The 20,749-nt window shown below is 46.5% G+C and overlaps 2 protein-coding genes across 7 annotated transcripts in view; one reads left to right on the forward strand and one right to left on the reverse strand.

Moving 5' to 3' along the window:
- LOC103054699 (cytosolic purine 5'-nucleotidase-like) overlaps positions 1-12,858 on the forward strand; it is a 53,961-nt gene extending 41,103 nt beyond the window's left edge. For 2 of the 5 annotated variants that reach the window (XM_088152133.1, XM_088152137.1), the window contains exons 16-18: positions 5,774-5,950; positions 6,167-6,259; positions 8,040-12,831. In XM_088152133.1, coding sequence (XP_088008259.1) covers positions 5,774-5,950; positions 6,167-6,259; positions 8,040-8,090 — 321 coding nt within the window. In that variant the 3' untranslated portion in view covers positions 8,091-12,831. Of the gene's footprint in view, positions 1-5,773; positions 5,951-6,166; positions 6,260-8,039 lie in introns of all 5 variants that reach the window. The other 3 variants (XM_088152135.1, XM_088152134.1, XM_088152136.1) reach the window with 3 other exon arrangements.
- A 224-nt stretch (positions 12,859-13,082) lies between these two features.
- IL1B (interleukin 1 beta) lies at positions 13,083-17,296 on the reverse strand. 2 transcript variants are annotated; one of them, XM_007441718.3, is made up of 6 exons: positions 17,206-17,296; positions 16,908-16,956; positions 15,891-16,059; positions 15,026-15,196; positions 14,736-14,872; positions 13,083-13,672 (listed from the first exon to the last, which is right to left on the reverse strand). In XM_007441718.3, exons 2-6 carry the CDS (start codon positions 16,953-16,955, stop codon positions 13,466-13,468), a joined length of 732 nt encoding a protein of 243 aa, XP_007441780.1. In that variant the 5' UTR covers position 16,956; positions 17,206-17,296; the 3' UTR covers positions 13,083-13,465. The 2 variants fall into 2 exon arrangements, with proteins under 2 accessions (XP_007441780.1, XP_088008018.1); XM_088151892.1 differs by lacking the exons at positions 16,908-16,956; positions 17,206-17,296 and having other exon boundaries at positions 15,891-16,234.
- Between the last annotated feature and the right edge of the window lie 3,453 nt (positions 17,297-20,749).

Here is a 20,749-nt window from a genome sequence, read left to right on the forward strand (position 1 = left end):
ATGGGATACTACTTCATCTTTATTTAAGCTTGTTAAAATTGGTTCTCCTGAAATCTAGCGTGCAGGTATGACTATGCTCCAGGTTTTCTTATTCTTGTATCTTAAACCTCAGGTGTTAATTTCCTCCAAAGAGTCCCACTGCTTTTACCTCTTCAACCAGCACATCCCTATTAGTTAGAATCAGATTTAGCAGAGTGAATCCCCTTGTATACTGTTCAACATTCTGGAAAATGAAACAGCAAGATCACCTAAAGATTTTTGGGATCCTGCAGTCTTGGCCAAGTTGTTTTTCCAAAAGATATCTGGGTAAAAGTGTCCCATTACTACTATGTGTTTGCTCCCTGAAACTCCTGTAATGTAGTCCAGATGGGCTTAATTCAGATCTTCTGTCTTTGTTGTGGTCTATAACAACTCCTCCATCCCACCCCATCTGCAAGAATATCTTTCTCGTTTTCCCTTCCTTGTATTTTTACCCAAGGACTCTCAACTGGACCCTCATGCTCAGGTTCTAGGATTTCAAGGAAATGCTGTACTTCCTTCACATATATCCTTTTGATCTTCTTTACATTTAATCTTAATACCATTTTTTCACTTGACTTCCATTTCTAGAGCTTCCAGATCATTTGCATTTTCAGTGGTCAGAGTAATCATCAAAGTGCATTGTTAATGTTGCTTTCTTCATTTTTAAAACTATGTTCATCTCCTTCCAGTCCAGCCTCCTTCAATATATATTCAGCATATAGCTTAAATAAGTACATAAATAATGTATAGCTTTGTCTCACTCCTTCTGTAATGTAGAGCTGGTCTGTTTTGTGATATTCCACCTGGACTGCCTTCGCAGGAGGACAATGAGATAGCTGGGGTTCCCATTTCTCTAAACACATTCCACAGCTTGACATGGTCAACACAATTAAAAGCTTTTCTATAATCAAGGAAGCATGGGTTGAGTTCTTTCTGGCATTCTTTGGCTTTCTTTATTCTATAACATACATCAGCAATAATGTCTCTTGCTTCCTGACCTTTTCAAAAGCCAGCTTGAACATCTGATACCCCCCTTTCCATGGACTGGAAAATATGTGTTAAAAACTGATTGAGACCTTTTGAGATTGCCTGAAACCTTTTGTCGTGCTTTTACAAGCAGCCACTTGCCACGATGGGAGGACTGCATAGGGCCCCCCAATATTGGGAACCTATCCCACCACACATCCAGCCCTTCTGAAGAGTCAAGTTTTGTGTGCGATTTATCTTTTTGCCCTAGTAATTCCACACAAAATAGACAGCTGTGCAAGGACCTTGAATCACAATGATTTTTTAACACATTGAAATTATTGATAAGGTACTTGTAATCGGTCTCACATATTATCTATATTACTATAATCAACCTGTTTCCCCCCTCCCTCCCCAATTTAAATCTGACATCAGTCTAGCCACTACACGCATCCACTGATGCACTGCATGCCCAGCGTGCTTCCAGACTCCTTCTGAGTGAGGGTTGGGGGTTCCCCTTTCTTTGGCATTGAGACTTTTTCCAATCGGTTGGCCACTGTGTCTTTCTCCAGATTGGCTGGCGTAGCTTGGTTAGAACCTTTGCAGTTTCTTTTTCTGTTGCTTGCCCTATTTCTGTGGCTATTCCATCAGTTTGGGGTCTGCTCCACAATCAGCCCCTGGCCATTTCTTTACCGTTTTAACTAAACTCTTCCATCTCTTTGTATTAGTGATATAGTCAATTTGATTTCTGCATACTCCATCTGGTGATGACCATGTATATACCGTCGGCATAATTTTGCTTGATGTTTTAGCAATGAAGAAATCATTGTATTGGCAGAAATGGATGTCATTGTCCTGCTTCATTTCTGTTTCTTTGGCCGTACACTCCAATTCTGTTATCTTCCTTACTATTTCCAACTTTGGCATCATAGTATCCTTTTAATAATAATTTCATTAGAGACTAAAATTATACAGATAAAACTAAGACACACATATATAGCATACACACATACACACACACACACACACAGAAAAAATACACATACACACACATATACCATTGTTCCCAACTATCCTTAAATACATTTGGTGTTAAAATATTTTGTTCCATTCTTGGCAAGTAATTTAAGGTGGTTCTCCTTTAAATGCAATCTTTAGTCCCTTCTGGTTCCCCCTAGTGTCCAAACTTCAAAGTCCCATCTTATCATGTTTCTATTTTTAGAGTTAAAAACATCAGCAGCTTCCCACGAGAAGGATTTATATAATTAATTTTAAAATCTTATTTCACATCTATCTGGACTCTTAGTCTGTTTATAACTTTCCAAAATCAACACTCTAAATCACCTTTTTGCTGTTTACTCCAAAAGTATTTTTTTTCTGAGTCTTTAAATTTGTATTTAAAAATCCTTTCACTATGGATTGAAAGAGGTTCACCCAGTGAATACTGTGAAACTTGCCATTCTGAAGGTTCTCAGTATTTAAAAAACAGTAAAAGAGTAATTCCAAAAGTGGTTAAGAAATGAGGATTGGTCGAACTTAAAGTCCCTGGAGGCTACATTACGCTTGTCTGAAATGAGCCTGATGAAATCCCTCGACTCTCAGATGCTCGACACACAAGCGACTGCAGAAACATTGGTTCCTGCTGTCTACTCATGAGTAGCAGCTGTTTGGAGTGCATATGGGCAATCTCACGATCACTCCTTTCTCCAGAGAGATTTTGGTGGCTCAGATCCAACATCCAGCTGCCGATTCAGCCATAATGTTGTCCCCACTGTTCAGGGATGTCCGTTCGCCTTGTCCTCACCGTGTAAGGTTTACCCTGTTCGTCTCAGAGAAACTCTCATGACATGTGTGTTCAGCAGAGAAGTTTACTCAAGTGTAACGTAAGTAAGTACAGACAAAGCCAGGGTTGGCTTGGCAAATCTTACAATGTATTTTATAGCTACCCCATTCCCGCACTTTGCCCCGTTGCTCGGTTACTGATTACCTGCAGTAATCCCCCCTCGCCCAAATGGCAGATTCAGTCCGGTGCTTTTGTCTTTCTGATTGCCGTCTATGGGTTGTGCTGTTGTTACCTTTGTTGGGGTTGCCTGTTTGTGCGCAAAGCCAGGAGTTCCCGATCGCTCGCTGATTGCTTTGCTTCCGAGCCTCTGCGCTCCCCTTTGTCTGCAGCGCTTGAGGGCAGCCGGTGCTGATACAAAGTACCCGCTTGCAGGTTGAGTGAAGCGCCGCCCCCTGTCCGTCATCAGCTCACGGTTTCACTTCCCCTTTTCCTCGGCTAGCGCCCAGGCGGTGAAATTGACTTAGGCGAAGCTGAGCGGTGCCTTCACCATGCTGTGCCGTGCTGGCTGAATCTGACACACCGGAAGTCTCCCTGGCATTACAGTCTCCAATCACAAGCAGATCTTGCTTAAACGTTCTGTCAAGTTTCAGTTGAACGTGACCTTGTATAGTCAATTCATTTCATCTTTCACAGTGTTCATCTTTTTCATGTTCATGCTTCTTAAGTTCCATGTTCCCACTGTAATTCTGTCTTTGCAGCTTTGGATGCAGCTTCAGGAACTAGACATCCCAAAAGCTTTTATCTAGCCATGTTATAAACACCAGTAGTATTCTGAAAGATCCTCAGCTTTTCCTCAATAGCATGTTGAGTATCATCCAACTTGAGGGGCCCATCACTTCACCTTGTCTATCCATGAGTTATTCTTGGTTTGCCATTGACTCCTCCTGAGCAATATGAATTGATTCTTTTGTCGTTGTTGCTAAAGTGATCATCTGTCTCTGGCATCTTCTTATGTCACTGCTGCCCAATATAAGCGCCTGCTTGCTTTAGCTGGGCAGCTGGGATGACCTTTGTGCCTTGCGTGACCCTGCTGGGAATATATGCTCTTGGTGGACCCTTCCAGTGTTCTCTGTGTTCTTTGCTTATCCCTCCCAGGAACACCCATCCTGCCCCCCCACCACAGTGAGGCACCATAACAGTATTTGAGGTGACAGCCAATGCCTACTAAATTGTATTTGTTTTCTTCCATCAAACTTCTCTTTCTTCCTGTTCGTTCTCATACTCCATTTATTTGTTTAGAGACTCTAGAACCCTGCATTAGCAGTAAGGATCCATATTCTTCTGTCCACTGAATCAGTTCCTGCTGTTAGTTTGTATTCATATTTTTCCAGCCGAACCCCAAAATTACAATAGCCACAATTCCAGTAGATAAATATATAAAGCTATGTACACAATACTGAACAAAATAACAGCTGTTTAGGAAAAAGTGGCTATGAACACTTTGCGTTTCTCTCTCAGTAGAGAAAAAGCAGTAGTTCTTGTTATGATTGTCTCCAAAAACCCGACTCTGCAGAAATCAACAACTATTCATTGTGTTTGTGCCAAGCAGGAGCTTGCCAAAAGTCTGCACTTGCATTTGTGAGGAACTTCAAAAGCCTTGTTTGGAATGGCTATAAAAATGGCATCGCCACCAGCGTAGACCTGGCAGGCAAAGAGGGGAAGGAAGACTTATATTTGTTGAGCCCCCTCCCCTGACAAGTATTCCCCCTCCCATGGAAATCGACAGGAGAGGAACACCAGTTCCAGCTCTTTCGATCAGCAGGCAGATTTGGGATGCAAAAGATACATTCTTTCCAAAATCAGAAAAGGAGGGACGTATGGCCTGAGGCTGTATTTTCCCATCTCAGGACAAATCTTTTTCCTTTCCCTTGGAAGAAAAAAAGTCTTTAAAATCTTGTGGCCTCTATCCACCAGTCCAGAGTATATGGAAGTGCAGCCCAAGCATTCATGGCATGCATTAAGAATCAAACTTCCACGTAAACATTTTGGTGATATGAGAATGTATTTATAATCAAGGAAAACCTTACAAGTAACATTGACCAATGTGACTACACTCCCCTCCTCCACCCCAACAATGCGTATAATTTGTAGAAGGCATGATAATGTGGGAAGTTGTAGGAATGGATTTCTTTATCCAAAATGTTCATAAATACACAGATTTATTGATTTAATACAGTAGGGCATCCATCTCATATACTGTACATGACTCTGGGTGGCTCACAATTAAAACAAAATAATCTCACCCCCATTACATCCACCCGTCCCACCTGGTCTGGCAGACAGGGCATGTTGCGGGTCCCGTCAGTGAGAGAATGTCGACTGGCGGGTCCTAGGAGGAGAGCCTTCTCTGCCGTTGCCCCTACCCTATGGAATATTCTCCCCCCAGAGGTCAGGTGGGCTCCTACCCTCCCAATTTTTTGGAGGGAATTGAAGACTTGACTCTGCCAACTGGTGTGGGGTGAGGAAAGATATGATCGACCCTGGGGATGGCTGGCGCCTTGATGATGCTCCCTGAGTTCATTAATACCTAATTAACATCTGCCTCTTGGAAGTATCATAAAGGAAGTTTTGTTTTTTAGCATATTTAATTAATTAATATTTATCTATTTTAATTAATGTTTATTCTGTTTTTACTGTAAACCACCTAGAGTCACCCCACAGTGAGATGGGCAATGACAAATTTGAAAAACAAATAAATAAATGAGTAAAAAACAACAAAAATAACATAAAAATAGCAGCCGAGAAAACTCGCAATCGCTCAGATGGGTTCACCCATACTGCCATTATTTATTTATTATGTATGTGACTTTCGTGTTCCTCTTGGGCCGTATGGGACTCCAGCAACTGCCAGCCACAGGTCTGCAATGAGCAGTTGGTAGCAGGAAACAGGGTGTCTCTTGCGTGATCTCGAGAGCTGGCTAAGCGGCAACTTTTCTCTTGCAGAAAGTCACCCGTGACATGGACATGTCTTACGGGAAGATGGGAAGTCTCTTCCGCTGTGGCTCCCATCAGACCCTCTTTGCCAACCAGCTGATGCGCTATGCAGACCTCTATGCTGCTTCCTTTGTGAACTTCCTCTATTATCCTTTCAGCTACCTTTTCCGGGCACCAGCAGCCCTGGTACGTAGGCAGAATCTAGAGGAAGGGAATGGTCTGGGTGGAGCTTCTTGGGGCGCTTCCGAACAGGGAGAGGAGACGGGGTGCAGGGGCTCCGACTCCTGATCTAGAGGACATCCCTTTTTGCCACCCCTCAGGAAGGGCCTTTGGCGCTTCTGCTGGGTAGCCCCTGAGGGCAGCTTTCCACTCTCCATTTCACACTGATCTATTCCCTGTCAGATGCCCCATGAATCAACGGTGGAGCACATCAAGGTGGAGACCACTGAGAGGGGCTTTCTTTCGGGGCAGCGGATGCACCAGTGCCGGCAGCAGGTGAGTAGACCCAGGCCAGAGTCACTGGGCCTGTCTTCCTTCCTTCCTTCCTTCCTTCCTTCCTTCCTTCCTTCCTTCCTTCCTTCCTTCCTTCCTTCCTTCCTTCCTTCCTTCCTTCCTTCCTTCCTTCCTTCCTTCCTTCCTTCCCTCCTCCCTCCCTCCCTCCCTCCCTCCCTCCCTTCCTTCCTTCCTTCCTTCCTTCCTTCCTTCCTTCCTTCCTTCCTTCCTTCCTTCCTTCCGCTGGGTTGAGGGCTCCTGCTTTTGCCCGTCCTGCATCCCTTGACGGTGACTCTGCTCCATCCCGCTGGAAGAGGCTGTGGGGCTCTGTGCCTCTCCTCTCCTGGCTGGGAGCAGATCCACGCTCTTTGCCGCTGGCCTAGTCAGGGCTCCAGATCAGGACTCAGGGAGACCAACTACAGAGCAAAGCTGGGATGAGAGAGACCTTCGGGGCAGGCTTGAAACGCACACGTGGCCTCATGTGCTGAGGCTGGCCTTTCTCAACCATTTCAGCTATGGGAAATTTAAACAATTAACATTCTAGGATTCTGCAGAAAGTATCTTAACTGCTGCACAAGAAAAGCCACAACAGCCTCTCACGGGGACATATTTCTAGATACACTGAAACTTTGTGATCCTACAGTCTATTCCAAAGTGGGCTTTCAGGTGAGGTTGGGCTCTTTTTTTGAGGGTACTGACACAGGCTCCAGAAGAAGCTAAAACTGAACACTCTTTGTTATTTTAACCCTCTGAAGCAAACCATTCTCTTAGCCCCCATTCTGTCTCTTCCCACCCGCCTCCTAAGCCCGCCTGCTTCCGCTCTGGCGCTGTGTCTCCTGGGATGCAGAACTACATGCGCAAGTCCTTTGGGGTATCCAGATCCTGCAAGGGGTGAGACAGGCTTTCCTTCCGTGGCTGAAGAGCAGAGTTTCCCTACCAGCTACTGCCCCTTTCCCCACTGAAGATTTTCAGTGGAAAAACCATTTGCAAAGCACTCTGTTCATCCAAAGGGCAGTTGCACCAACAGAAAAGCAGCACCTATGTGCTTCTGCCCCCCTCATTATGCAGAGGTGGGAAACCTGTAGCAGATTCTACTGGGTGCATAAGTCAAGTGGGTCAGAATTGGCTGGAGAAGCCAGTTCTGCGAGGATCTCAGTGCCCAACCTTTAAAGGTTAAAAATGACACTGAGATGCCTGTGCAACGCCCAGAGTACTGGTGTCACAGGCTCATGTTCGTGTATGACAGCCAACAACCAGGTGTTGCATTCTGGACCAGTTAAAGTGGTCTTCAAGGGCAGCCCCATGTACAGCACATTTCAGTAGTCCCAGGCTCTACTCCAGTGGATTTCCCGTAATGTGTTCCCACACTCCAGTTTGGGGACACAATGACCAAGGGATAAGATCTTTTTGTCGAACTTGCCAGGAAGTTGCTCAGCCTACCCTACTGGGACTCTGGAGGATTGATGCCATGCAGCTCTCTTCCGAGAGACAGGACTGGCAGAATCAGCTGAGATTACAATTCTTTTCAAGGAAGAGTCTGAATTTAGAAGTCCTCTGGGATTGGGGTGGGTTAGAAAAACTGGTAAAAATAATAAATAAATAAATACTGTCAATTAGTAGTTAGGTGACTGTTGAATTAACCATTGTCAAATCAAAAGCAAGGCTCGGGCCACCTGGCAGGCCATGCTGGTCCCTATAGAAGCATCCAAGCATTTTCCAGGAACCCAGGGTGGGAGGCTGGCACCAACTAAATCATCCCACCCTTTGCTTCCACCCCACTCAGGACCTCAAGGAAAGTCTAAATGGGACAGACGTGGAACCTGACTTGCACTGATAGCTGAAAGGTCTCTGAAATGAAACTTCAGCCACCCCTCCTCGCCCAAGCTTGTCCTGCGGAGCCCCTGATTTAGAGACATCATCTTGGCTTCCCAGCAGAAAGCAGGAATTGCTCACCAGCATGCCTTACAGGAAGAGTTCCTGATAACTGCTGTTCCTGTGTTTTGCATAGAAGAGGTGCCTCTCTAGTCAGTTTAGACACCAAGACAGACTCCATCCAATGACCAGCCCTAGATGCACCAGCCTCTTCCAGCCGCTGTTTTGCACTGCCTCAGAAATCTCTACAGATGCCTTTTGCAAGCTGGGAATAGGGAAATAATCTGCATATTATCCCTGCGCAATGTCTTCCCTGCAGGCTGTTGAGCAGAAACTCCTGGCCTGATCAACCCTTTCTGGCTGAACTCGGGAATCCAGACTAAAGTGAAGTAACGTTGGCTGTTCTCAGCCTGCTCCATCATTGCTCTGGGGAGCTTCTGCCAGGCATCTTGAAGGAGCTGGGACCACGGCGTGCAATCCTTCAAGCAGCACATCTCAGCTCAGAAACGCTTCCTACGCAGCCAAAAGGCTCACAGAGCCTCACCCTAATTCTAAGTCACCTTGTGCCTCAGCACCCCCAGAATGGGCTCACTTTCCCAGAGGAGTGCCTGGAGGCCAAATAGGGAACTGGGATTTTAAGCTGACATGACTTACAGAGAAGACAACCAGAGCTCCCAAAAGAGCTCTGCAAGTTGAAAGCCACTTTTGTGAGGCAGAGCATAAACTCACTGTAAGGAAAAGCTGGTACTTCAAGAATATCCATTTGCTGCTGACCCGAGAAATTCTGAACAGCAAGTAATCCACCCACCCTGATCTGTAGGCCAGATGTCAGTCCCCACAAGTGCCTTCCTAATCATGTCAGCCTGTGGCGAGCGTGGAGTGAGACAGCAGCTCTACACTTCCTGCCGTTTCCTGCAGCAATGTGTGTAGAAAGGCCATAAGCAAAAACCAAGTTGAAGGAGTTTACTTGCCCAGAGCACGGAATAGCCACGGGTTCAGTCTGGGGCTTTCAGGGTAGGGCCTCTTGAGGAAGGGGGACACAGTCCAGAGCCAGGCTACAATAGGGGCTTTGCCCACGTCAGAAGAGTAGGGCCATTTCCTCCTCCTCCTCCTCCTCCTCCTCCTCCTCTTCCTCCTCCTCCTCCCAGCTGTTCTGGAAGATGAGCTGACCTCTCTTATCCATGCGCTGGTTTTGCACCAATAAAAGAGGGAGCCTTAAGTCTACTTTTTTGTTTCTTGGTGTGCAATATTGACTGTGACATACTTCTTCTCTTCTTGATCAGTTGCATGCCATTAAAAACATCAGTTCCTGCGGGTTCAGCTACACTGAGGAAAATTTAATCTTCATTTGCATAACCCAAATATGGCCAAATAAGAGGCAGCCTGAACATCAAGATCCATGAAGGGGAACATCAAGAACACTTCCATAATTTAACTTGGTAGCCAAATTTCCAGGAGTTTATTTAGGACCAGAGACCAGCACACAATCCCACTGAGGCATAAATTGGCCTATTGCACCACCAGAGGCACGAGACAAGGACACAGCCCTTCTATACAGTTTGATGCAAACTGCAATACACATTTAAAATACAGCAAATATTTAATGGGGTTACAGCATGGGTGTGCTAATGAAGTCAGAACAGTGAAGCAATGGGGGAGAATACAGTGGCCTTTTTGAGTGGAACAAAAGGGTCTAAGAATGTTTTTGTTATGACAGGGGTCATAAAACCGGGTTTTCAGATGCCCTTGCTTCCCAGTGCTTCTGAATCAGTAGCCCTTGGCCTCTAAGTGTTTTTCGGTTGAGACGACTTTTTATTTTCCCTGGGAAAGTGCAATTGGGGAGAGGGCTTTCTGCCTGCCTAACCTGACCCCAGCTATAAAGTTTACAGAGCAAACACATGTGCTGAGACCAGCTCCCGCTCTGCCAACCAGTCTCAGCCATGCAACCTCCTGAGAAAGGGCTTCGGAAGATGACAGCGCACCCACAGTCCGCAGCCATGATTTTGATCCCTCAGCTTCTCGGGGTTCCGAGCAGCAGCACCCCTTGTTACAAGGACCCCTGTGTCAGGGCTAAGAGCTTTGCGTCTGGCTGGCTTGCTGCAAAAGGCAGACAACAGAGAGCTGCACCCTCCTCCTGGAAAACGGGACCAGTCAAAGGGAACTATCATGGTACAGCGGACCTGGGGTGGGAAAGAGTGGAGTCTGCCTCATCCAGCCTGGGTGTAAACTAAAAGGGAGATGCAAGGGTGGAACAGAGGAGGTGGTGAAACATGGTGGCCAGGAGACGTTCTGGGATTCCACCATCTTTATGGGCCACCGTTTGATCAACCGGAAGAAAAAGATAAAGGAAGCAGCTGACCGCTGAGAACACATCAGCCCCGCATGAAGCAGCAGTCACCAGAGCTGGGGATTTTGCTGGTCTGAAATAAAATGCAGGAGACCAACTGTCCAGAAGAGTTCATGACAGAAAACAGCATTTTTGCAGTGTGGGCTGCGAGTGGGTGGAGGGGAACATCATCCATGCCTGGACTCAGAAATGGTGGACAGCCTGTACTGGGAATGAGGCGAGGCTCTTTCTGTGCCCAAGCAAGCAGTTTAATTCTTCTTGGTTGTCCCTTCTGTTGGCCACAGGGTCAGGGCTCAGCAGCAGAGCGGCGGGGAGAAACAGAGTCAGGAATGAGGCCGATGTCCTCTTCTTCTCTTCATTAGGCAGAAGGCAGGGACTTGGGAGCCTAAGCAGGTCTTCTGTTGCTGTATTTGATCTGAGACCAAGCAGCATACGCTGGGATTGCATGTGCTTCAAAGATTTTGAATCAAGAATTTTGGCTTTTTAAGCATCCCCCCCGCCCCCAGTAAAATCTCCCACAAGTATGTGAACCTCCCAGACCCAGCTACATGGCATCCCTCAGCCACCTGAGGGAGCCAAGAAGAGCGTGGATCTACAGAGGGCAGAGCACCCTGTCCCATCCACCAGAGCCCACAGTCCAGAATGAGTCCCGGGGGTTGTCCTGGTCATCATTTCAGATCCTATCCATACATTTCACAGGCGGCCAGAGAGAAACAGCCTCTCTCTGAGCTTGGCTGCAGGGCACAATTTGGCGGCTCTCTCATACAACAGCTGGAATGGTTTCCTTAAAAGTCCATTTCGAGCAGTCTCTCTCCCTTCCTGGTTCCCTCCACTTAGGACTGCCCGCCAGTAATCTAGGGTTTAGAAGACCTTTCTTACGGAAGAAAAACTATTGAAACGAATAGTAGAGAGTTCTTCACTAGCCGTTCAGCTCTGCCTTTCTGAGGCTTCCTTCTGAGTGGAAAGCTGCACTCAGGACACAAGACACAGTTTTCCTCGCAAGCTCCACTTGAGTGGCCTCTAGAATGAGAGGTCAAACTTAATTAAGAAGTCATTGTTAAATCGAATTCCACTCGTATAGGAGCCCTGCCCTAGACTGGGCAACCCAAATCTTAGCGGCGGATGGGATTCAAGGAGGGACGGAGGAGTGCCCGGTGCCTTCCGAGCCCCAAATGACAAGGAGACTTCTCTCTCTTCAGCGGAGGAAGAGTCGCTCCGAGGTGCGGCATCCGATTCACAGCCTGTCTTAATTCAGGAGCTGTTTCTTTTTTTAAAAAAATATTTTATTGAGATTTTAAAATTACAAAGTTAAAAGTTAGACATGAAAAAGAAAATGAAAAATACAAATTATAAGGAAAAGGAAAAGAAAACGTGAGATAAAGTAAAGGAAAAGAAGAAAGACATGAAAAAATAGATAGCTTCCAATCTATCTCTGGTCTTAAGAATAATAAGAGTGTCATAGGTGCTAGTTTTTAATGCATTAAGTAGGAATAATTCTTTGTCAAAACATATCCCATTACATTTATAATCTAATTTTCAAATCCCCATGTAAGCTTCGCCTCGCCTGCATTTTGCAAATAGTCCATCAATGGTTTCCATTCCTTAAGGTAATAATTATTTGATTTTTCTTTTAATAAACAAGTCAGTTTATCATTTTCTGCCATTTCCATCAGTTTTAGCAACCATTCTTGTATTGTTGGTAGTGTCTGGGTTTTCCAAAATTGTGCATAAAGAAGTCTTGCTGCGGTAATCATAATTCAGGAGCTGTTTTGAGAGAGCAGAAGCCGCTGGCCCGAAGCGACTCGGGGGGGCTGAGGCGGGCTCCCCCGGGGTTCTGGCCACCCACCTGCCTCGCCTTGAGCCGGCCCAGGGCAGCTCCCTAGACGCCTGCGGTTGCGAGGGGCACGGCGGGCACGGCGCCCAGGGCGGAGGCGCCCGTTCCATCTCCCCAGGAACCAGGCAAGGGGCCGGCCAAGAAGAGGGGGGCGGCGGGAGGAAGGGACGCTCGCCCCGACCGCAGTGTCGGGCAGGCGGCCGAGTGGTATCTGCATGAGGGCTGAGGAGGCAGCCAAGACGCATGAGCGCCACCCGCAGCCGCCTGTCCCCTTCCAGTGGGGGCTGCTCGGCGTTGGCATCTGCTGGGGAGGCCTCCAAGCGGGGGGAGCCGGTCCTTCTCGGGCTGGGGGCTTTTTCCTGCCCTCCCGCAGCGGCGGCGGCGGGGCGAGGCCAGGCTCGCCCTTCTTTGGTTCAGGCCGTGGAAGAGCCCCTCCCCGCCCTTCTGTCGCGGAGCTGCCCCCGGGTGCCTCGGCGCCGGGTCCAGCTTCTCGGCGCCCTTCCCGCGGGGGGCAGGGACATTTAGCAGTGCCCCCCGCCCAGTCATTGGCTGTTCCGAAGGGACAGCCTCGGGTCAAGCAGGGTGCAGCTTTGTGGGCGGAGAACAGGGAGCCCCCCCCCGCCGGGCTGGAGGTCGAAGGAGCTGGGCGGGGAGACCCGTGGCGGTGGGGGGCGCGCCAAGCTCCCCCCAAGCTGCCGCTGCTGGGAGGCCCCTGTTTCGGCCCCCACCTGCCCGGTGAGCTTGGGCCCCCTTGCCCTTAATTTGGAGCAAGGCCCATCGCCAAGCAGAAAGAAAGAGTTACAAATTAAGCCATTTATTCAACGTAATCAAGAACATCTGGCATAAATTATTTATTAAATTATTAATAAAGGCATTCAATATAAAACTTAATTTATCATCATATGTCTGGTATAAACCGGCAAAATATTTATTAAATTATAAATAAATATATATATTAAATATACCCTGCCCCCCCTTTTCCATTCTCTCTGGTTCAAAGACTCCGAGACTCCTTCCTCCTCCCCAACGATAAAGCTTAGGCTGGATCATCCTCTGACCACTCTTTCCTTTGGGCTGCAAACTTCTGCTTCTTTACATAGCAAAGAGACGGAAATGCCTGTGCAGGCTGGAACCGGAGCCCAGCAGGCTCTGGTCACTAGCTGGAGAGGGTGTAATCCACAATGACCAGAGGGCCCCCGGGCTGGTGAGTCAGGGCAACTGCCTCCTCAGGCTGCGTGGAGGTACAGATAAACCATTTCGGGAAAGCGGCTGATTCAAACCTTGTGTGCTTTTCAGTGTCAATTCTGTAGAAGAGGAACCGGCCCAGCTGAGATTTGTCGAGGTCCCCCTGGATGTCGGCCTCCTGCAGAAGGAAAATGTGAATAATTATTGGAATGCAGTATGGGAGTCATGGATGATCTACATACAGGCTAAACCAAGGCTTGGAAAAGCCTTGGGCTAGCAGGCTTGCTTTACTGCCCAAGGCTTTTCCGAGTTGCCTTTCAGTCCTGGATCCCTAAACATCCATCCCTTCTAAGATATGTGTCCTGCAAAGAAAGATACGTCACCTTGGAGGAATCCAACAGACAGAAGCCACTCAGGCTGAATTGACTTTCAACAACCAAAGTCATAGGATTTGTTCCCTTCCCTGCACCCTTCTTGGCACAGCCCCACCTTCTGCCTGAAGCCTTTCCGAAGCCTTCCGTCCCGAGTGCCATGGCTCATTACTGTCAGAACCAAGCTCGATATTACTTGCAGTGCTGGGCATGGCCAGGACTCTGCTCTGCTCTGGCATCTTGTTGAGACAGATACTCAGCCAGCATCTCCCTCAAGCTTCATTGACAGCCACTTTTTTTTGGCGGCGGGGGGGGGGGGAAGGGCTTCAAATACACCACAATTATTCAGAGAAACAGGTAAGAGCTGGGAATGGACACCATCCATACTTGTCAGGTTAAGGCTGATTGGATATAGAACCCATGTCAAAGCTAGGCTCATCCTGCTGTAGGCTTCAGTTTTGTTGGTGTACTGAATACCTAGAATACTAGAATACCTAGAAGGGCTCTCACCCAAAAAGCAAAAGGCCTCTAATAACCACCCACAGAAAGACAGCCTCCATTTGAATATTAGGAGAATCTCCTGATCTGGAAGGTTGTGATCTCTCCTTCATGGAATGTCTTCAGGCACAGACTTTAAAATGAATTCTTAAGTTTTGCAGCAATTTGGACTCCAAGGCTCCATCCAGTCAGATTCTGTGAAACATCAAGCCCTGGACCCCCTCCAGCTTTTTGAGTAGGAATTCCTGCTCAGCACTCTGCAATATGGTCATTGCTAAAACATAAAAAGGCATCCCAGGATTGGGCTGCACAGCTCCCCCCTTTGCCGCACTTCTGAATAACAGCAGAGAAGAGAGGACCACGATGACTGACCTCCAGCTGGAGCACTGGCTGCCCCCCTTTCAGTACGCAAGATAGATAGAGTTTCTTGCCCTTGATGTTCAATGCAACAGGGATCTTTTGAGTTCCAGCCTCGACTTTTGGACGATACACAGACATTTTTAACTTCACTGAAAAATATGGGGAAACAAAATTAGTGGTGAAAATCAAAATATCATTTTCTGTTTGGCTTAACACAGAAAGGGCTCTCAAGATGGAATGTGTAGGGTTGGGCCCACCCTATGATTTGGCCTGGCAAGGGAGGGGTAGCAACTTGGCTTCACCTGCACAATTGATGTTGGGGCCCTGAAGATGCATGGCCACCAGCTGTGGAGGCTCTTGCAAGATGAGAGACTTCTGATCAGCATCTTGGATGTTGCAGACAATGTGGTTTGAGAACTGATAGATGGAATTAGTGGCTTCTGTGCATCCATAGTGGTCAAATCTGACTGGTTCTGAACAAAAAAAAAAAATCTGATTTAGACTTCAGCCTTATTTGGACCCCCTTTAAGGCAACTGCCTCTTTGTTGATGTTGCACCCATTGAATCACCCTTTTTTTGTTCTGTGACCCACAAGTTCAGCCAAATGTGTTTTGTAGTTTCTGCTCACCCTCCAAAGTAGCCTAAACGTTGCTGCTTCTAGCCTAGAACTGACAGTGTGGTAATGGAGAGGACAGTTTGAAAAAAGCTCCTAATTCACTCTTGTGGTTTAAATGGTAATATTTCTCTGCAAGATAGATAATTTTTCTACCTGCCTCCAAAGATTGCTAAAACAAAACCGTAAACATTTAGCTGTCAGAGACTTTTTCTTAATATTCCCTTGTTTTACAAGTTGAATCTATGTGGTCAAAGGTAACTGCCACTAAGTCAATGGAACAGTCCTTGATAACTATACACAGAACTGTATTTTCCATGGATTGCTGCTCTTTGGTGTATGAGTACAGGACGAAGCCATCATGAACTTCTGTACTTCAAATTTGGCTCCTTCAGCACTGCCTAGATGATGGGGAAATAAGCCTGTACCACATAGCTGGTGTTTGCACCGCTGCTTGCTTGGTATGAGAAATAACACTCTCTGCCTTCCTCTGCTGGAGGGGATTTCCCACGGTCACAAAACATAAAATAGCCATTTGGTGGTGCAAGGTCTACCTAAGACTGTGCTTAGAACGTCCATCAGATCCTCATCAGTGAACAACGTGGGAGAATTCCTCATCTTCTCAATCGCAATGACGATCACCACAGCTTTCCGGAAGCTCCTCACAGGGTCATTCTTGGTAACTGCTACCTGTACATCCATCTCGCAGGCTTGGAAGGCATTCTGTGGCAAAAGAGAAATGAGCTGAAGATGTTTTATAAGATTTTGGTCCCTTAAAAGATGTGCAAACTGCAGGAGCAAAGTTCTTTCCTGTCCAACCTCCTTCAACCCCATATCCCGGGAAGGAAAAATGCAGATACCTTTTTGCAAGCCCAGTGGTTTATATCTAACCCAAAGATTTACACACACACAACACACACACACACACACACACACAGAGAATGTGTAGTCAGAAACATTAAGGTACCTGTTCACGGACAGTAAATACAGTGGCAGGTAAAAACAAAAAGATTGCTTCTGCATATCCTTCGGCTGAAGCCTGGCAACCCAAATTCTGCATGCTGCACATTCATACTTCCAGAAAGTTAGATTCTGATTGTGATGGTTTGTGGCTTTGAGCAATGAGACATGATGGCCGAAGTGGCCACAAGAAATAGGATGCCATTAGTGAAGTCCGCATCACATTTTTTTTTTTGGGCAAGTGATCATGATTTTGACCACGGGGGGCTCTGACGTCTGGACTGTGAAAGGTGGTCAATCAAGTTACAAAGATGCCAAGTCCAGTCCTGCCCTCTGCGGCCACACCGTCCCAAGCCAGATTCACCTGAGCTACGTGAATTTAGGCTTTGGGCACTTTCATCTTCCCCATACTCCAGGAAGAGGAAGAGGTTGGAAAAAAGGCCTGGCTGGTCCAGCAGGCTAAGAAGCCTCGGCTGAGCTCCAGATACTTGTTGGAGCACCAGATGGCTTGCAGATGCCCGAGTTTGCAGTTGCAGGTAAATGCTGATGAAGTAACTTCCAAGTGTCCTAGGAACCTTGTATGATCAGAAGAAGGTGGCTGAGCATCTTACCTTTGTCAAGGAGGGCTGGTCTGCTGCATAGAACTGCATCCCGCTCATACTATAAAGCACAGGGAAAAAAAAGCGAGTCAGACCTTTTTCCTTATTTCTGACAGTAAAATCTGTCACTTCTGATTAGAGCCAGAAGGACTCCTGGCATTATATATTACAAATTCATTAAGGTGTGTCTTCCGTATGATTTTTCAGAAAATGCCTGAGGTAAGAATTTTGCCTTATTTGCTAGAGGAAACACACTTCTCTTCCTGAAAACACACACACAGACAGACAGAATTCAGGGTAAACGTTGTACCTGCACAAAAATGCCAGCAGATTCTTTGCAGGGCAGGGAAGCTTCAGCCTCCAACCTCCAACCTCTCCTCTCCCTGTAGGCTGGTCTCTGCTGTCCCAGCCAACTCTTATATACGTGGCTGCTGCCGAAGCAGAAGATGCCCTCATAGCAGAACTTCCCTTTCACAAGCAACTATCTATTTCCTTCTAAGAACAGGATGCGGTTGCAGGATTGTGAAAATGTAGAATTCCTTAAAAAATAGTGAATGTTTCCACAAAAATTGTCATGTGGGAAACTATTGAAGATTTCACTTCTGCTTTATGACATGATCAGAATCCCTTCAGATTACGGGCTTTGTGCATTCATGGTGGTACTGCTCATGAATGCTGGCTTAACTGGCTGGGAAGGGACTCAAACACACTCCCTGCTAGATTTGGCCAAGGTCCATTTCAGTCCAGCTTTTTGTTTCTCACAGTGGTCAAGCAGATGCCTCTGGGCACTTGCAAGCAGCAGATGCCAACATAAAGCTCTCTTGCTGTTGTTCCTTGCAAGTGGATTCCAAGATAATAGAGACTGATTGCCCTTGATAGACTGGCCCTCCATGAATGTATTTAATCCCCCTGCAAAGCCATTCAAGATGTTGGTTATCACTATGTTTTATGATAATGGATTCCACAGACGAATTGTGCATTGTGTGAAGGACTTCATTTTGTTTGTTCTAGATGTCCTCTCAACCAGCTTCACTCTGTTTTAAGAGAGGGAGGAAAAACGACTTCCTATCCACCTTATTTATTCCAGGCATGGTTTTATACATCTTAATCGTGACCCTAGTCTGTTGTACTTTTTTCTCTAAGCAGAAGAGTCCCAAATGGCCTAGCCTTTTCTCGTGAGGAAGGTCTTCTCATGATCATTTTGGTTGACTTCTGCATTTTTTCCAACTCTGTTGTATTCTTTTTCAAACGTGGCAAATTTTGCTGTACATAATATTTCAGTAAGGCAGGATGGTCAGTTTGCATAAGGCAAACTTTCACTCCCTTCCCCAGTGAGACCTACTGTTGGCCTTTTTCACAGGTGCTGTGCTCTTTGCTGAGTGTAGCACCGGCACCTATACTATTCACCAGTTTCAAGAGATCTTTCCAAAGCTCCTCACAGTCACTTTTATTTTTTTACCATCCTGAAGAGTTTAGTATCATCCTCAAACTTAGACAGCTTATTCCTTGCCCCTAAATTAAGACCACTTATGAACAGATCAGAAAGCACCAATCCCAGCCCAAATTCTTGGGGAAATTCTCCTCTTATTTCTCTCCACTGAGAAAATCGCCCGCTTATTTCTGTTCTTTGTTTTCTGTTTTCTAACCATTATTGATCCATAAAAGGAAGGTTCATTTGTCCGTAACTGCTCAGTTTACTCAGGAATCTTTGATGAGGAATTTTGTCAAAGGTGTTTTTGAAACCTGTTTACATTGACAGGATCACCTACATCCACGTGCCTTTCAAAATGTTCTGAAAGGTAAGTGACGCAGAAAGGGAGGCTTGTTCCTCTAGGGTTTAGCGATGGTTTTCTCTGATTACCACATACCCAGAACAGATCAGCCTATAATTTCCCAGACCTTCCTGGGTCCTTTTTTCCAAACTGGTGTCCCTTGCTTACCTTCCAGGCCTTTGGCATGGATGCCAATTTGAAGGATGAATTACATATGTTGCAAAAAGAGGGGCCTTTCCCCAGCTTGGCTGGTACTCCAGTTGTGACCCTACCTGGAGCAGGAGAATCTTGCTACGGTGACTTATGACCTCATCACCACCTGCTTAGACTACTGCAATGCGCTGTATGTGGGGCTGTCCTCAAAGACCACCCAGAAGCTTCAATTGGTCCAGAATGGGGCGGCATAAGCAGTAATGGACATGCCTCAGTATGCCCATGTAACACCTCTGCTTTGCGAGCTGCACTACTTGCTGGTTTGCTTCCAGATGCGATTCAAGACGCTAGTTGTTACCTATAAAGCCCTACACGGCATAGGGCCCAGTCACCTGAGGGACCACCTGTCTCCCATAGCATCTGCCTGGCCAATCCGATCTTGCACTCTGGGTTCCTTTGACTAAACTAAGTCATCTCTTGGGGCCCTGGAATGCACCTTCTCTGCTGGAGCACCTGCCCTCTGGAATGAGGTTCCCCGAGATCTGGTCCCTACCTGCTGGTGTTTCAAAGGGGCATCAAGACCTGGCTCTTCTCCCAGGCCTTTAGCGAGGGAAAGCGAAGCCCTCTTGGATTCTTTTTCTGGCTTCTGTCATCTTGCTATCTGTTATTCCTTATTTTTTGTTTCTGATTGTATTATTTTGAAATATTTTTACTTGTGAGCCATCCAGCCTCATTGGGAGTCGTACTACATTTGCAGCATACAAATGTAATAATAAGTAGATAATAAAACCATCATCATCATTTGAATTCTTTTAAGAATGATCAGGTGCCATCAGGACTAACTGTGTAGTGGCTCAGGATGTCCCGAATATTATTACCTCTGTTTGCTTTAGTCGCTCCGGTTTCTTCCCTGAGAAAGTCAGTACAGCCTCAGGTGGGTGCCAATAATCTTCTGTAGATGCAAAGATTCAGTTTGTCATCCATCAGCCCAACTGCTCCTCTGTGCAGTTTCCTTCTTTGACAATTTAAAAAAGTTGTTATTGTTTCCATTAATGTTTTTTGCCAAAGGCTCCTGGATTTTTTATTTTCACCTGGCTCTTTTTTGACCAAAGTTGGGGCTCCTTTTGGTTCTCCTTTCCATTTCTTCTTACGTTTGTGTCATCCTGGACTGCTTGCAGGGAGAGTCTCAATCACACCTGCCAAACCCACAGCAAGTGTGTTAAGAAGTATTACAAGGTATTACAAAAATCTTGTCTGTAATTCAGTTTAAAATGTACGTGAAACTGTTGGAGGAATCATTAGGAAACCTGGAGCAGAATGTCATCAGTAGATGGGTGGCATCACATTGACTTCTGAATCATGAGAAACATTGCAAGTCTTAAGATAATATCTGGATGAATGGTGAGCAGGATGGGGCTTACAAATGGGGAGTGAATCCTGGTGAAGCGGACTCCCCAGTCCAGGCAATAATTACTTCACCTCTCCTGGACAGAGTTGCACTTCCAAAGGACAGGTATGTCCCTCAGAACCATGAGAAGGAGCACTGTAATTGTTCTGCCAGCTATGGCTCTTCTGAACAGAATCAGCTCAGCCCTAGGGATCTTGGCACTGCTCCCTTCGCTCTTCTGTTGCTGGAGATGTTCCGTAGGGATTCTCAGTTGCAGGTCTGGAAATTGCAGCCAGTGAACAATTCCCTGGCATTGGGCTGTGCGATGTTACGCATATCACTGCTGAAAATGCTGCACTGACTGCCAAATTGCTCACCATGTTGGGATCAAGCTATCTGAGATGGCCTTAGAACTGCTAGACTGGCAATCACTGGCAGAGGGTGTCTTGGGTGAGCCTCATCCAGCAGAATTTAGCTTTGCATCAGTCAGGAAGCAGTTTTTTCCTGTCCTGATACCCATTCCTGGAATATCCTCCTCACAG

Source organism: Python bivittatus, unplaced genomic scaffold, assembly GCF_059951505.1.
Source record: "Python bivittatus isolate LINGU-HERP-01145 unplaced genomic scaffold, Pbiv_v1 ctg000680_np1212, whole genome shotgun sequence".
Classification (NCBI taxonomy): domain Eukaryota; kingdom Metazoa; phylum Chordata; class Lepidosauria; order Squamata; family Pythonidae; genus Python; species Python bivittatus.